The sequence below is a fragment of the Notolepis coatsorum genome (assembly GCF_963971535.1).
Source record: "Notolepis coatsorum genome assembly, contig: SCAFFOLD_190, whole genome shotgun sequence".
Lineage (NCBI taxonomy): Eukaryota > Metazoa > Chordata > Actinopteri > Aulopiformes > Paralepididae > Notolepis > Notolepis coatsorum.
In genome coordinates, this window is record NW_028170455.1 from 394,503 (window position 1) to 412,276 (window position 17,774).

General features: G+C 47.6%; 1 protein-coding gene across 1 annotated transcript in view; it reads left to right on the forward strand.

Annotated features, from left to right (window-relative positions):
- Positions 1-17,774, forward strand: part of ipp (intracisternal A particle-promoted polypeptide) — a gene marked incomplete at its 3' end in the record, with an annotated part of 72,697 nt that overhangs the window by 3,295 nt on the left and 51,628 nt on the right. The window contains exon 3 of the mRNA XM_084339394.1: positions 4,289-4,500. Within this exon, the coding sequence (XP_084195520.1) occupies positions 4,289-4,500 (212 nt within the window). The remainder of the gene's footprint in view (positions 1-4,288; positions 4,501-17,774) is intronic.

Sequence of the window (17,774 nt, forward strand, 5' to 3'; positions counted from 1 at the left end):
CTCCTCTCTAACCCACAGCTCCTCCTCCTCCTCTCTAACCCACAGCTCCTCCTCCTCTCTAACCCACAGCTCTTCCTCCTCCTCCTCTCTAACCCACAGCTCCTCCTCCTCCCTAACCCACAGCTCCTCCTCCTCCTCCTCTCTAACCCACAGCTCCTCCTCCTCCTCTCTAACCCACAGCTCCTCCTCCTCCTCCTCTCTAACCCACAGCTCCTCCTCCTCCTCCTCTCTAACCCACAGCTCCTCCTCTCTAACCCACAGCTCCTCCTCCTCCTCCTCTCTAACCCACAGCTCCTCCTCCTCCTCTCTAACCCACAGCTCCTCCTCCTCTCTAACCCACAGCTCCTCCTCCTCCTCCTCTCTAACCCACAGCTCCTCCTCCTCCTCTCTAACCCACAGCTCCTCCTCCTCCTCCTCCTCTAACCCACAGCTCCTCCTCCTCCTCTCTAACCCTCCTCCTCCTCTCTAACCCACAGCTCCTTCTCCTCCTCCTCCTCCTCTCTAACCCACAGCTCCTCCTCCTCCTCCTCCTCCTCCTCCTCCTCCTCCTCCTCTCTAACCCACAGCTCCTCCTCCTCCTCCTCTCTAACCCACAGCTCCTCCTCCTCTCTAACCCACAGCTCCTCCTCCTCCTCTCTAACCCACAGCTCCTCCTCCTCCTCTCTAACCCACAGCTCCTCCTCCTCCTCTCTAACCCACAGCTCCTCCTCCTCCTCTCTAACCCACAGCTCCTCCTCCTCCTCTCTAACCCACAGCTCCTCCTCCTCCTCTCTAACCCACAGCTCCTCCTCCTCCTCTCTAACCCACAGCTCCTCCTCCTCCTCTCTAACCCACAGCTCCTCCTCCTCCTCCTCTCTAACCCACAGCTCCTCCTCCTCTCTAACCCACAGCTCCTCCTCCTCCTCTCTAACCCACAGCTCCTCCTCCTCCTCTCTAACCCACAGCTCCTCCTCCTCCTCTCTAACCCACAGCTCCTCCTCCTCTCTAACCCACAGCTCCTCCTCCTCTCTAACCCACAGCTCCTCCTCCTCCTCCTCTCTAACCCACAGCTCCTCCTCCTCCTCCTCTCTAACCCACAGCTCCTCCTCCTCCTCTCTAACCCACAGCTCCTCCTCCTCTCTAACCCACAGCTCCTCCTCCTCCTCTCTAACCCACAGCTCCTCCTCCTCCTCCTCTCTAACCCACAGCTCCTCCTCCTCCTCCTCTCTAACCCACAGCTCCTCCTCCTCCTCCTCTCTAACCCACAGCTCCTCCTCCTCCTCCTCTCTAACCCACAGCTCCTCCTCCTCTCTAACCCACAGCTCCTCCTCCTCCTCCTCTCTCACCCACAGCTCCTCCTCCTCCTCCTCTCTAACCCACAGCTCCTCCTCCTCCTCTCTAACCCACAGCTCCTCCTCCTCCTCTCTAACCCACAGCTCCTCCTCCTCCTCCTCTCTAACCCACAGCTCCTCCTCCTCTCTAACCCACAGCTCCTCCTCCTCCTCTCTAACCCACAGCTCCTCCTCCTCCTCTCTAACCCACAGCTCCTCCTCCTCCTCTCTAACCCACAGCTCCTCCTCCTCCTCTCTAACCCACAGGTCATATCACCTCCATGTCACCGTTAGACACCATGCACTTATTACAGCGTTATAATCGTTTAGCGTTGTCTGCCTATATGAGACGACGTGAAACAAATGTAACCAACTACCAATATTCATTGTGCCTTCTGTTCTGTAATGGGAATGTTAGAATGATTCCTTTCGCAAAAAAACACTGAATCCGATGCTATTTCAATGTTCCAAATGTTCCCACTGTTGTGTTATGTTAGCAGTGGAGGTCGGGAGGACTTTTGGCTTTGCTCCCAGTCCCGTTTCCGGTATAAGTTTCACGATCTTATTTTGATACTTCCAATATATGTGGAATATTTTAACTGTAATTGCCGTAGGGCTGACCTTCGAATCTTTTTTGGCAATCGAAGCTTCGGGCCGAGCTTCGATTTTAATTCGAAGCTTCGAATTAATTTTTTTTTTTTTTTTTTTTATCTTATGTTGTGGGACTTGTACAGCACTTTGGTAAACTTTGTTGTTTTTAAATGTGCTCTATAAATAAAGTGGATTGGATTAATGAATTAAGTAGCCCCTTTCGTGACTGTGACGCAGCCAACACAGTGTTATTTAATTCAAGGTGGATCGCTGTTGTCGTTTGAACAACTTCAGATTTCATGGGAACTACCAATCCCCCAAATCAAGAATGTTTAAGATGAATGAAGTAAGATTTTGATTATTTGAAATATGGCCTGTGTAGACTAAACTATGCACAGAATTATGTCAGTCTACAAGGTCTGGATTCTACATGGTCCGGCAATGTAGACCTTGTAGACTCCACTACAGACCAATTATCAGTGAATGTTCATGCATTTTTAAGAAGGGCTACTTCCACAAAAAAACAAAGAACTCACCAAAACATCTCAGTAGCACCTTATCTAAATGTTCTATTTCATATATGGAGATTCATATTTATTTATGTATTGCATGCATTTCTACATTTTATTTCCTATTTTGTTTATTCATCCCAGTATCTTTCTTTCTTATGTGTGGAATTCTACAAGGCATTTACATTCACATTTACATTTAGTCATTTAGCTGACGCTTTTATCCAAAGCGACTTACAAGTTCTGTACGACAGGTCATCAGGAAGGATACAACTCTATCAGCTGAGTAACAATATTCATCAAAGTGTTGCGTGTTACAGTGTAGGTTAGTTTATTAGGACAAGTGCATGACAGTAAGGTTAGTTAGGGTTAGATATTTTTTATTTTATTTTTTTAAAATTTATTTCAGATAATGGTTGAAGAAGTGCGTCTTTAGTCGACGGCGAAAGATTGGACTCAGCTGTCCTAACTGGGGTGGGTAGTTCATTCCACCATTGTGGGGCAAGGACTGAGAATAGGCGTGTAGGTGGTGTATATGTGTTTGAGGATGATATCCTTCAAACAGGCAATAGTGATGATATAATTTGGGCAGTGCTGAGCTGGGTTACTTTCCTCCAGTGTATTTGTCCCCCGGCCCCACCCAATGACCCCATGCACACACACACACACACACACACACACACACACACACACACACACACACACACACACACGCAGAATAAAAAAAAAAAAAATTTAACTTCGATTTTTTTTTAATGTTCGAAGCTTGTGCCATCGATCGAAGCTTCGAAGTATTTAAGACAGCCCTAGTAATTGGCCTATTTTGATTCATTTTCTGTGAGCAATAAGTGGATCAGTGACGAATAACTGGGCATGGTAATAATTAATATCAATTAAATGAGCTGTTTTTCTTTCTACACATAACAAAATACATTTTGTTGTGACATAATTGTATTTCAGATTTATGGTTCTATTTCAGATTTAAGTATGGAGAACTGGCAATTATAAACACAGCTGTTAGTTATAAACACAGCCTGTTAGGTTGTAGTTATAGTAGTAGGTCTACATGTGTCTTCCTGGTTGAACCTCAGGTATAGTTCCATCCTAGAGGCTAATCTTTCCTGTGACAAAATGGCATCCAATGTAATAAAAGAAGTCAACCAACGAACTAGATTCTTGTACCGGATCTCCTCTCTGGTAAACAAGAATAGCCTGAAGACTCTGGCAGGAGCACTCATTCAAGGGTACTACGACTATGCTTGCACCTCATGGGACCAAAGCACCTCAAAGGCACTAAAAACAAGATTACAAACATCTCAAAACAATCTGGTCAGACTACTGCTTGACCTTACTCCTAGAACCCACCTCACCCCTGCCCACTTTGACAACCTAGGATGGCTTAGAGTAGACGACAGAGTACAGCAACTTGCAATGGGCCTGGTCTACAAGATACACTACACGACTAAGGTACCCATGTACATGTCAAAATACTTCCCAAAGGTCAGTGAATACCACGATCACAACACCAGAGGGAGCTCCACAAATCATGTTAAACCCAGATTCGGCTCAAATAAGGGACTAAACACGTTTTGCAATTATGCCACATCAATGTGGAATGCCCTACCCAAAGCTGTAAAGGAATGTGAATCACTACCCACTTTCAAAACCACTCTCAAAGAACACCTACGGGAGACTGCAATTCGAAACTGGCCACCGTAAATGTCCTAACCCAACCCCCTCCAATGTACAGTAAATTACCAAGTATGGTTGTCAATATTCCAATCTACAGTTTTGCTTGTACAGTTGTACAGTGTTCCCCCCCACCCCTCCTGGTCGAACCTCAGGTCTAAATGTGTCTTCCTGGTCGACCCTCCTCAGGTATGGTGAACGTGACGGTGGAGAACGTGCAGGAGCTGATGGTGGCGGCCGACATGCTGCAGCTGAGCGAGGTGGTGTCTGTCTGCGGGGACTTCCTGAAGGGTCACATGGAGCCCTCCAACTGTGTGGGCGTCTTCCAGTTCCTGGAGCAGATCAGCTGCATGGACATGCTGGAGTTCACCGAGAATTACATCCACGTTCACTTCCTGGAGGTAGGACTGCTACACTGATATGAGGAGGACCTCACCTTCTTTCTTATTGCTCTGCCAGAGGTATCTCCGATCCATTTCTCTCGTGCAGTCGAGCTAAATTTGATTGCTGAGTAATACAGTATTTGCCAAAGGACAGAAATAGTAGAATTATAATACTCCACACACCAAAACTCTTGACAAACAATCTCATAGTCAAATGTCATTCCCGAAGCCTATTTTGTGCAAGTTTGGCAATGAAATACACCATACAAACGAGAGGGATCAACCACGTGCAGCAGATAAAGAACTCAAACACCTCGAGTAGTTCCTGGTACACAAGGAAAAGGAATCTCAACCTGAGCACGACATAAGTGCAAAATGGCCGCCGTGTGAATATGGTCAATGGAATTCTGGGCATGTGCATCTCCCATTGGACATCTATCTTAACGACACAGGATGTCGGGCAGATGCACCCAGGATTTAGAGTTTTTGCGATTATAAAAAAGTTTTCTGTGTTTACTGTGGGACAATTGCAGGACGTTGTGAAAATAGTATTCCAATACATCAAGGGACACGAGGTGCCACGATGACAAGAGTCAGTTTTCACTCAGTGAGGCTTTAAAGGCTAGTAGACACACACTCTTGTCTCGGACCGCTCTCCTCCAGGTGTGCTTTAACCTCTTAACACATTAACTGCCACGCTTCTATCCATCAATGTAGGCTCACTGCCACCAGTCTAAGCCTATGGAGATGTTCACCTTCTTTGCAGGGCTATAACTTTTATTGTAAATTGTATTGCTAAATTGACATTACTATGGCCCATTCAACATCGATTATCTATCGTTCAGGATGTAGGAACGTTATACTTTTTCATTCATAGATTCTTCCAAAAATACCGTCTAGAATGTAAGTGTTTTTATCGTTTTCTGCAGTAACTCATAGAACGTGCGTTATAGGCATAGACGCATATATAGATTATCAACTTCCGTTTATTGCCGATACACGCTATATTAAAATTAATTAAACTGTACATGATCGTATACGTTATGATTCATCATGCACGGATGAAAGGGGGGGGGGTCGTTTATAATTCCGTGATCGTCAGTAAATGCTTTATGTAGTATGGGTGATATATTGATCTAATCGGTTTGCAGTGAAAAGAATAAACAATCAAGCTGAAAGTAACGTTACTGTCCTCTTACCATTCGCCGATGAGACTGGAGGAAAAAGATCCCACTTATTTGACGTCGATCGACTAGATCCATTTCCGGTTTGTATGGCGCAATAAACGCCCAAATCATATCGATTATTGAGTTATGGCAGCGATCCATGCACGCCAGTGTGTGACTGTAGTCCCGCAACGATATGTGACTGCCGGACGGATTTCCCAGATGCACCGAGATCACCAGATCCACTTCCGGTTGTAACTCGCCCGATCATCCACCAGGCGGCGGTATTGAGGCGGTGCACTGTTGTGCAGGCTCCCACTGTATCACCAGAGGCTGGGTGGCGGAATTATGAATGCCATGGCGAAAAAATTAAATATGATCTCAATAACGTCGTACAGCGTGGTCTGGCAGAATTAGCATGGCCAGCAAACCGTAAGCCGTTTTTGGCGGTCAATGTGTTAACAGGCCCCCCTGAAAAAGTGGCCATTTTCGTTTTCGTTTTTGAAGACTCCATACTTTTCTTGCAAACCAAAATACTATACTTTATACTTATAGCACATCCATAAGCCTGGTCTCCTTTGAAAGATAACATTCTGAAGTTTCTGATGCAATAAAGAAAGATCACGTTTAGTGCTAATGAAATAGAGTGACATAGGCAGGCATTAAAGCGTTCCGTCTCCAGACGGATTTCCGTCAATTTGATTGGGGAGATCCGTCAATTTGATTCGCAGTCTGACGGAATTGGCTACCTTGGTTTAATATGATTTGTAGATGCATACAGATTGAAACAAAATTGAGCCAATCAGAGGTGCCAAATATCATGAAAAAGGAAATCTTTTTTCTACCGGGGCCGCGCCAAGCAGTCATCACTCAGCGGCTCGAGAGACAGGACGCTGCTCGCTCCGCGGTTACAGCTGGAGGCTATTGGGCGAGTGACATTTGCGAGGTCTGAGAGGTCTGTCCGCCACATGGCAGGGTAACAAAATAGTCATGTAAAATAATTAAAAACTGCGGTGTGTTTGTTTTACGACAGTCGTCTTTTTTGCAGCCTCGCGCATCAACTCTCCTTGTTTACAGACGTCACAGCCACCACCTGCTTAGTAGCTGCTATACCGATTAGCTAACGTTAGCTTAATAGCGTCGGTTAAATGGAAGGAGTAAGCCGGCCACTAAAAAGAAAAACCACCACGGTTTTCTCAGACGAAAAGGATGAGTGGCACCACCCAACAAAAGAAAGTTTCAAGTGGAAGTTTGAAGATAGCTGTGTTTCAAGAGACTGGCTAGGCTACTGTGGGCTGTAGTGATGAGTTAACTTGTTCCGTGTGCCGCAACTATGTCAAAAAGAAAAAACAAACAACACATTTGTCATTGTCGTGTTAACCGTTACTTCACAGTACAAATACGTGAGTCCCCTGTTGTGGTTGTGAGTCACCTTTATTAGCTTAACTCCGTAGCAACATCACACAGGTGTATCTGTGTATCTTTATCTTTATTACGGATCCCCATTAGTCATCACCGCAGCAACAACTAGTCTTCCTGGGGTCCACACACAACAAAAACAGTACATACATAACATTATAATAGCATACATTTAAAAATATATTCCAATATTCCTACATATAAAATAATTCCAAATAGTATTACAGTACACAAACAGAGTATCAGATCACAGAAAATACAATAAAAGGGATTAAGCTCTCAGACAGTCCTATCTTTACAGTGTAAACTACAGTATCTGTGTTTTTCTTTAATGTAAACTAATTTCTTTTTCTCTCAATGCTCTTTTCAAATTATTTTTAAAACTTATCTTACTGGTTATCTGAGTAAGATGTACTGGCAGTTTATTCCAATATGACATGGCTCTATATAACACAGTTTTCTTTGCTGCATTGGTTTTTGGTAGTAGCAGTGTGAACGTTTCCCTACAGGCATGCCTAGTATTTAGTCTATTTGCCAACACAATGAACCCGGAAATTTTGGAACCACCAAACTTTTATGATAGATATGGATAGTATGGGTCACCAGTACTTAGAAACTGCCGGATGCTAAGTTGTACATGTTGGGCAATTTTTTTAATTTGCATAAATAGCAACATTTGCATAATCACCTAAATGGACAAATCTCGGAAACTACTTGATCAATTTCAACAATGTTTGAGGGGTTTTGGAGGTTATTCGGGATGCTGAATCCATTTATGATACTCAAGAGTTTCGAAATTGCAATATTTACTGGAATTTACCAATTTTCAACTCATTTTGGTGCAATTTTGGTGCATTTTCAGTCAATTAGAAAGTTTTAGAGGACACTGAAATGATTACATTTGGACAGCACAGACATTATGTATTCAAAATATCTCTACTGACTCCAAATAGTTCCTATGGTAATGTCATATTGTCATAGTACAGTAGATAGGCAGGTGTATAAAGATCTGTGTTGTCAAGACAAAGACTCAGATGTGAAGGGCATCCACTATTTTATTTACTACCTGTAACGTCACAGCAAATTGGAAAAACACTAAAACTGGTCAAACTGTGTTCCTTAATACAAATCAAATCAAATCAAATTTATTTATAGGGCCCGACAACACACGTTAATGTCCCCATGGGCCGTACAGGTCTTCTTTAAACAAGTCAAGAAGACAACATAACAATAAGTCAAGAACAGAACAAGAACACCATAGGGTCCAAAATTTTTTTAGATGAATGCAAATAAATGAAAGAATGCAAGCACTCCCAGACATACCCCACGCGAAGGTAAGGAAAAACTCACTAAAACCTAACAATAGGGAAAAAAGCTCCACAGGCAATGTGGAGGAGAGAAACCTTAGAAGGGCCGTTCAAGGGGGGATCTCCCTTCTTAGATGTCGGTGATAGTAGTGTTGCAGACGGACAGTTGGTAAGCATGCACTCATGTGTGTGGTGAAACACAGATGAGTGCATGCAATAGCAACTGTACATTTTGAAAAATTAAAGATAGAGTTGATAGCGGATCTATTTGAAGCACAGGGGCGGCGCAAGAGGGTCACGTCCTCCCCGTCTTAGTCACGGGACATTCAACACTCCGGTCGTTGCTCAGGGACAGCCGGAGACAGGGGGAAGGGGGGTGGCACAGAGAGGGTCGCGAACTCCCCGACATCATCGCGGGACATCCGGCACTCCGGTCACCACTACGAAACCTCCGAAGACAGGGGGGCACGCAGAGGGGGTCGCAATCTCCCGGCCTTCGTCACGGGACGTCCAACACTCCGGTCAACAATAACAATAGCTTAATAAAACAGAAATAACAAAAAGGTATTTACATTACTCAAGCATATAGGCCACAACTAGGGCTGACCTTCGAAGCTTTTTTTGGCAATCGAAGCTTCGGGGCCGAGCTTCGATTTTAATTCGAAGCTTCGAAAAAAAATAAAAAAAAATATTTTTTTTTAATATTTTTTTTTGTTTTTTTGTTTTTTTTTATCTTATGTTGTGGGACTTGTACAGCACTTTCGTAAACTTTGTTGTTTTTAAATGTGCTCTATAAATAAAGTGGGTTGGATTATTTTATTAAGTAGCCCCTTTCGTGACTGACGCATCCAACAAGGTTTCACTCGGCTGTGTGATTTAATTCAAGGTGGATCGCTGTTGTCGTTTGAACAACTTCAGATTTCATGGGAACTACCAATCCCCCAAATCAAGAATGTTTAAGATGAATGAAGTAAGATTTTGATTATTTGAAATATGGCCTGTGTAGACTAAACTATGCACAGAATTATGTCAGTCTACAAGGTCCGGATTCTACATGGTCCGGCAATGTAGACCTTGTAGACTCCACTACAGACCAATTATCAGTGAATGTTCATGCATTTTTAAGAAGGGCAACTTCCACAAAAAAACAAAGAACTCACCAAAACATCTCAGTAGCACCTTATCTAAATTTCATATATGGAGATTCATATTTATTTATGTATTGCATGCATTTCTATATTTGATTTCCTATTTTGTTTATTCACCCCAGTATCTTTCTTTCTTATGTGTGGAATTCTACAAGGCGCGCGCACACACACACACACACACACACACACACACACACACACACACACACACACCTACCACACCTTTTTTATCATTTCAGATAATGGTTGAAGAAGTGAGTCTTTAGTCGACGGCGAAAAATTGGACGGGATTCGGCTGTCCTAACTGGGATGGGTAGTTCACACACACACACACACACACACACACACACACACACACACACACACACACACACACACACACACACACACACACACACCTACACACACACAAATCGAAGTAAATTTTTTTTTTTTTTTTTTTTTTTACTTCGATTTTTTTTTTTATGTTCGAAGCTTGTGCCATCGAATCGAACGTTCGAAGCTTCGAAGCATTTAAGACAGCCCTAGCCACAACATAACAATATGCGCTTCTTCTTACTGCATAGTAGTAGTCGATAATTACTTGTTTTGGAGTGTAAGTGTAACTGAGGGGTACAATTCCCTGACTGTATTGATAAGTATGGTATCATTAAACCACTACCGCTTTATGTACTTTAACTACTGGCCATACAGTACACGATATCTACGTATGATGAACACTTTCCCACATATGAAATCAGGTCCACACAAATATAACAGTCGAATGTTTAATATAGCAAAAGGTATATACAACATTAACTTAATTACATTTATGATTTGAATGCACTTGTAAGGCAAATGAGTATTCGTAGGCAAATCAACACTGAATGTCCAATCTCTGGTTACGCAGGAAGCAAGTATACAACCTGGTTTCTTAGGGAATTATAGCGATGGTACTTAATGATTATAGCTGGATATACTAAAGGGGTCCTGTTGGTTGTAAGTCAGTAGGGGGGGGGGGGGGGGGTTAGGAGAGCCGTCAGCTGTATCCCATCTGGCCAACGATTTCTGGGGAGAATTCAGATACAGAACACGGTGCCCGCAGAATCTTGGTCCACAGATGAATACACTTGGGCCCTCTTGTAGACGGTAGCTGTAGGTCCACAACGAAGAGAAGCGAGGCGACCTCACTCTGGGTTGAGCGCCGTCTCACCTGGGCTCCTCTCGGGGGTAATTCCAACACTCACCAGTGTTGGCTGTTATCCGCTCCACAAATCAAAGCACCAAAAGCAAGTAGATATTCCAAGCCGTGTAGGGCTCAGCAGTCGTCCGGGTAGGTAATCCAATGTGCAGGTCCCTCTCGGTCCTCGTCTAGAACTCTTCGGATGCAAGCACCACATGTGGTCTGCCCAGCCTGGTTAAGCTTCTAGATAACACGAGGAGGCGATGGGGGTGCTACTCACTTTATAACTCTATACCGCACGATGCACCATACATAATAGACTATTATTAACTTAATAGAAATACGTCCCACTCGACGGTACAGTGCCAAACTATGACAATTCAGCTATTAATTTACACGATGTCTCAATGCCATTCTGAGGCCAAATAGGCCATACTGCACCACACGCTGGTCGTGGGTGAGGCTTCACGTCTGTTACTAGGTTGGAGGGTAAAGGATTAAGGGTAAGGAAAGTTCTACTTTACTTGCGCCATATTTATATGCGCGGTGAACAAATAGTACCATTCGTATTTCGGTAGCCGTATTCCTACGCGGAACCGGGGCTAGTAACGACATGTTCGTCGGCACTATTGAACTTGACTCAAGGGGCTTGGCTGCTGGCGCCAGGTTCTTGTCCAATGAGAGAATGAAACTATTATGGGCTGTTAGTAGACTAAAGGGATATTCAGTGTATATGTACAAAGAATATACAAGGGATATCAAACGATATACAAATACTATTAAATATATATCCATAAATAAATATATATATTCGGTTTAATCTGATCCTTCACAACAGCCGCCCCCTAATTAGTCCCACCTAATTAGCTAAGCAGAGACAGATTAACCGCACTGTCTACCACTCAAGGTCCGCTGTAAGGGTCAGTCAACTCACAAAGTCATGGGGTCATGGTCGTCATCGATAGTGTCTGGGAGTCTTGGCAGTTCTATTAGCCTCGCCACGGGTCGTGTGTAAGTCCGCCCTTGGACGAGCACTTCAGCTGCTCGGACCTTTCCATCGGCACCGGTGATCACTTTGCTTACGCGGCCAGCCGGCCACATAGCTCTGGGTAGTGACTGGTCGATAATCATGACGACTGTTCCTTCTGTCAAATTGTCTCTCTCTTTTACCCACTTCTGGCGGGTCTGTAGAGACGGTAGGTAGTGGAGTAGAAAGCTGTTCCAAAACTTGTCAGCCAGTACTTGGCTGTACCTCCACATTATTCGGCCGTTCGCTTCTTCAGGCCTGTACATTGTCTGGGGTAGCGCGGGGTCCAGCCGCCCCATCAAGAGTGTGTTGGGGGTGACTGGGTTGACATCTGCTACATCACTGGAGACGTAGCCGAGGGGCTTGGAGTTCAATACTCCCTCGATCTCCGTGAGGACTGTCATTAGGACTTCTTCCGCCACAGTCTGGGCCCCAAGCACGGCGTACAGGGCTGTCTTTATGGAACGTACTTCTCGTTCCCAGGTTCCACCGAAGTGGGGTGCGTTCGGGGGATTAAACTGGAAGTCAATCTGGGATGGAGCGAGGTGGGTCTTAAGTTCTGGGCCCATAGCTTGGAAGCTCTCTCTCAGCTCTCTTTCTCCGCCTTTGAAGTTTGTCCCGTGATCAGACAACAATGTAGACGGTTTTCCTTTCCGTGATGTGAATCTTCGGAAGGCCATAAGGAATGAGTCTGTGCTCATGGTTGGAAGGAGTTCGATATGTATCGCTCTGGTGGTCATGCATTTGAATACAATACCCCACCGCTTCTCGGTTCCTCTTCCTTTCTTTATATACAACGGGCCAAAACAGTCCATGCCTGTGGAGTGAAATGGCTTGTCGCCGAGTCGGAGGCGACAGGGAGGTAGGTCTGCCATCCGGGGTATGCTGGGCTGCGCGCGCCACTTTCGGCAGTCTAGACAGGTTCGCTGGAAGCGCCGCACTGCTTCTCTCCCTTGAAGTATCCAATAGCGACGTCTGATCTCCGCGAAGACTCTCTCTGCTCCTGCGTGGTGCACATCCTCGTCGTATTTCTTTATGATCAGCTCTGTGACCTTGTGTCGGCTGTTCAAGACTATCGGGTACTTAACGTCATCTGGTAGGTCGGGGGCTCTCCGCAGACGACCACCCACTCTGATGAGATTATGGGCGTCGCTCTCGGGTGCCAGGTGGAGCAGTCTGCTGTCTGATGGGATGGGCTTCCCTCCCTGTAGACAGTCTAGCTCGTCGGGGAACGAGTCTCTCTGGGCTCGTTGTAGTAGAAGAAGTTCAGCTGCTGAAATGTCAGCAGTGGGCTGAATCTCTGGGTGGTGCCACAGAAATGTCTTTAGCTGCGCACTCTGTAGGGTGAGGCAATCATCTATGTTGGGGTCTGTGGAGGCGACTGTGCTCAGTCCACAGAACATAGGTTTCTTGTTTTCAGCCTCTTCTTTACTCGCCTCCCGTGGGGTGGGCGTAGGCCACTCTTCTTCCGGGAGCTTGAGAAACTCTGGTCCGTCACTGTAGATGTTGTGACGGGTGAGGTCATCTAGGGACATTCCCCGGGTGATGACGTCAGCTGGGTTGTGTTTGGTGTCCACATACCGCCAGCTCGCTGCTTCGGTTAACTCTTGAATCTCGGTGACTCTGACTCCCACGAAGACCTTGTATCTGCATGAATCAGACTTGATCCATGTGAGTACTGTCGTGGAGTCTGACCACAAGATTGTTCTTTGCACCGGAATGGTGAGTTCACGTTGGATTAACGTGGCTAGATGCGCTCCTGCTAGGGCTGCGCAGAGCTCTAGACGCGGGATAGATTGTTGCTTTCGTGGGGCTATTCTTGAGCGAGCCAGGATGAAAGCGGTGTGTATCTCTCCTCCCTTCCCTTGGGCACGCAAGTAGGCCACTGATCCATAGGCTACTTCGGAGGCGTCGCTGAAGACGTGTAGATCCATCTTGCATGTCTCTGGCCTCACTGTGGGTGGGAAGTAGCTGCGGCGTATATTGACGCCTGGGAGTGAGCGGAGTTCCGTCTCCCACTCTCTCCATGTGGAGGCAAGGTGTGCGGGTATTGGGTCGTCCCAGCCCTGGTCCTTGTCCCATAGTGCTCGTACAATCATCTTTGCCCTGGTGGTGTAAGGTAGAATACATCCCAACGGGTCATATTGTCTGGCGAGTGTTCTGTACACACTCCGTCTGGTGGTCGGTATCGCCGTCGACCTTCCCTGCTCCGTGGTCAGGGGTTTGTGTCTATAGTGGAGCGAGTCTGTTTTGAAGCGCCAGACTAGTCCTAGTGTCATTTCTTGGGCTTCTCCTGGGATGGTCGCCATCCAGGTCTCGCTACTGGCAGCCTTGTCCGCGGGGGAGAGGCTGCGCAATACTTGCGGGTCGCTGCTGGCCCACTGCCTGAGATCAAAGCCGCCTTTGATCAGGGAGGCGCGTAGCTTGAGTAGGAGAGCCTCGGCTTCTTCTTGAGTCGAAACGCTTTGTAAACAGTTGTCCACGTAGAAACTGTTCTTCACACTGTGTCGGACCTCTTCATCTGCTGCTGGGTCCTCTGCGACGTGTTTCTGTAGTGCAAATGTAGCACAGCATGGGCTGCATGTAGTTCCGAAAGGGAGGACTTCCCATTGATAGATGGCTGGGTGCTCATCTCCGATCCTCTCTCTCCATAGGAACCGCAGCAGGGGCTTATCCTCCTCCACTAGTCTCACCTGCAGGAACATCCCTTTGATATCCCCGCTGATAGCCACCTTGTCCTGGCGGAAGCGTAGTAGCACGCCTAGTAGAGAGGGGCCGAGTGTGGGGCCGGGCAAGAGCTCTTTATTCAGGTTTTGGGATCCGATCTGGTAGCTGCAGTTAAACACAATGCGATCCTTGCGGTGCGGCACGTACCATGATTCGGTCGTCTGATCGGCCTCTTTAATGTCAATCTTTGTCACGTGTCCCGCTGTGATTAGCTTCTCAATCTCAGCGCGGTACACACTCTCTTGAGCGGGGTCTTTGGCTAGGCGCCGCTCTGTGTTCAATAGATACCGTTCCGTAGCTTCTTTCTTTGCGTGAAAGGTGGGCATTCCCTCTCGCCTCAGGAGTGGAGTTGCGTATCTCATCACTCCGCTGACTGTGACTCTCTTTGTCCCTTGCTCGAGGAGGTTTATGGCGTAAATGTCTTCTTTAGAACGAATGTCTTTCTTTTCGTTCTTAAAGGGCATTGTCTCTAGTGTCCATAGTCTCTCGACATGCTGCAGGAGAGTGGTGTCTTCTTCTGTCACTCTGGAGTGGAGGCAGCTAGTGGCTGCTGTTCGGTTAAGAGATTTAGCGAGGGGGCCTTGTAATGTCCATCCTAGGCGGGTCTCGACTGCTGCAGGACAGCCTCTGGGTCCTGTATGGACCCGGTCTATCGGGACTATGAGGTCTGCATGGTCGGAGCCTATCAGCAGGGTCGGGGTGGCGCCGTCTATGAGCGGGATAGGTAGTTGACGCAGGTGCACATATTTATCCATCAGTTTGGCGATGGGGTAGGTGTACTGTGATAGTCCTATTTCTTGGCTGGTGAAAGCATTTGTAATCCTATACCGTCGCTCTGGCTGCCCGCTTGCTGCGATAGTGAAGGAGACATTCTCGCCCTTTATCGTCTTTAGATCTCTTCTTATTGTCCGAATCGTCATTTGGTTCTCGCTCCCCCGCAGTCCCAGCTGGGCCGCAGCGGACGCGAGGAGAAGGGTCTTCTCTGACCCGTCATCAAGGACGGCGTAAGTGTCCATGACTTTATCTTGGTAGCTCAATGTTACACGGACTACCTTTAAGAGCACTTGGGCGCCGCTGCTGCTGGCGGGGTCAATGTACATGACACTTGCCTTTGTGCTGCTCGATGGTGCAGGCTTTCTTCTGTTACTGTCGTGTAGGACATCTAGGTGGGCTCCGTCACACCGACTGCACCTCTTCTTTAGGCGGCACTCGGCTGCCATGTGACTGCGCGCACATCGGTAACAGCGCTTGTTGGACTTTATCCAGTGACTCACTTCTTCTGCATTCATCTTTGTGAACAGGTCACATTGTGACAGCCAGTGTTCCTTCTCGCAGTACGGGCACACCATCTTCCACTTCTCTTTCCTCGAGGGGGTACTGTGGTTCTTACTGCTCGGTACTGATTCTGATTGGTGCATGACAGTCACCGATCTTCTTCCATCGTTTATTCTCCTAGGTCCCTCTCTGGAGCTTGGTGTGATCCGCACGAACGTATCCAATCGTAGGCTGCTGACTTCTCTCGCCAGGAAGTCGGCTAGATCGAGGAGGGATGGTTTGGGACCGTTAGGATCACGGTGGTCTCTTTGCCGCCTAAAGCGCTCTTGTCTGGCGGGCGGCAGCTTCTCTAAAATCCTCTCGACGTTAGAGTTGGCGTATAGCTCGTGCATACCCTTTTCTCGTTGCGCTCCCAGCATCCCTACCAGGGACTGCACTTTTATAGACAGGTCGTCTAGTGAGCGATTGTCTGTTGCTGGGGGTAGGCGGTCAATATGCCTTATCTCTTGGATTACGTAATCCCATATACGTCCATATCTCTGGTCCAGCGCTGCTAGAGCCGCGGTGTATGGGGTCGTAGAGGTGGCATAGGCTAGCGCTATATTGTGCGCTCGGGGTACTTTCAGGTGCTTCAGTAATATTGCATACTTGTGGCGTTCATCAGCGACATCCACCATCATTGTCTCTAAGCACATCCGGAGCTCCGTGTACTGTGCTCGATTCTCATGGGTGAAGTCTGGAAACGTCGGTGTGCCAATGTATGACGCCGTGGATGGCTGGCACATCGGTGAGCGTTGGGAGAGAGGCCTCCTAGGCGAGTCTCCTCTTGCGCCTCTCTGTGGGCTGGTACCGGCAGGGTACCATGGCCCGCTGGTCCAGGTGCTGTTCCTCGGGGCTGGTCGTGCGTCATGCTCACCCGTGAATAGAGTCGGGGGTCTGTAGCGCAGCGCCGCGGGGGTATAGCCTGGGCTGTACTGGACCTCCTGGTCCGGTGGAGTACTGTGCTGTCGTCGGGCTTGGTTCTCCTCCTCTCCCTCTTCTTCTTCTGTCAGGTCCTCTAGATCCTGTAGTCGTTTATTTAGCCTCTCTGCAGTGTATGCTGCTCCTTCCTTGTAGCTGGGTCTCGCTTGGACCGGTCGGGGAAGGGGGTCTGCGGGGGGTATAGGCTTGGTCTGTTGGTCAAGTTCAGGGTCGCTTGCTCGGTTAGGGGATGCTGCCCTTGACTGTTGTCTCGACGAGTTCCTTGAACCCCTGGCGGAGGGAGAGGGTGTTGCCTTGGTGATCAGCTGCTCCATTAGCTGCGCTTGTAGTCTGTCGCGCTCGCCCTGTAGTCTGTCGCGCTCGGCTTCGCGCTGGGTGAGAGCGATGTCGCGCTCTGCTTCTCTTTGGGCACCGTCAGCGGCGCGCTGGGTGTCGGACCGGTCTCTTGCCATATTCTCTTCCGTCTGAAGGCGTCTCATCTCCAGGCGTATGTGCTCTTCTTCGCTCCGTTGCTGTGTTTGGAGTCGATCGCGTTCACCCTGAAGTCGATCGCGTTCACCCTGGAGTCGATCGCGTTCGGTAGAGGCTGTCAGGCTGACGAGGAACGCCTGTGACAGCATCCTCTCCGCCTCGCTGGGGGAAGACGCTTGTAGAGGTGAGCCGCTCCTGGCTGTACTCGTTGGGGAGTCCTGGAGCTCTATCTCCTCGGCGCTCTCCTCATCTTGTTCCGTGCAGAGTTCCCTCTCTGTAGGGTTGTCTTCCTCCCGGAGCTGGTCGGGGACTACTTCTTCGGTATTGGCGGGGGGTAAAGGCATGTCAGTTCCCTCCTGGTCCCCACCGTGAGCTTGGTCAGTTACATTAGAACCCACTAGGGCCTCTGTGGTCGGGGTATCCTGGTCGTTAAGGTCAGACATAATTTTACTTTCTACTTTTACCGCGTTTACCGTCTCTGTAGAAGGCTAGGTAGTTGACTGACAGCGTAATCCTTTAAGTACTGAGGTGTCTGTCGTCTGCGCCGCGGGCGTTCTACTTTAGGAGGACCGTTTCGTGGAGTGTTCATCATAGGCCATTTCAATATTA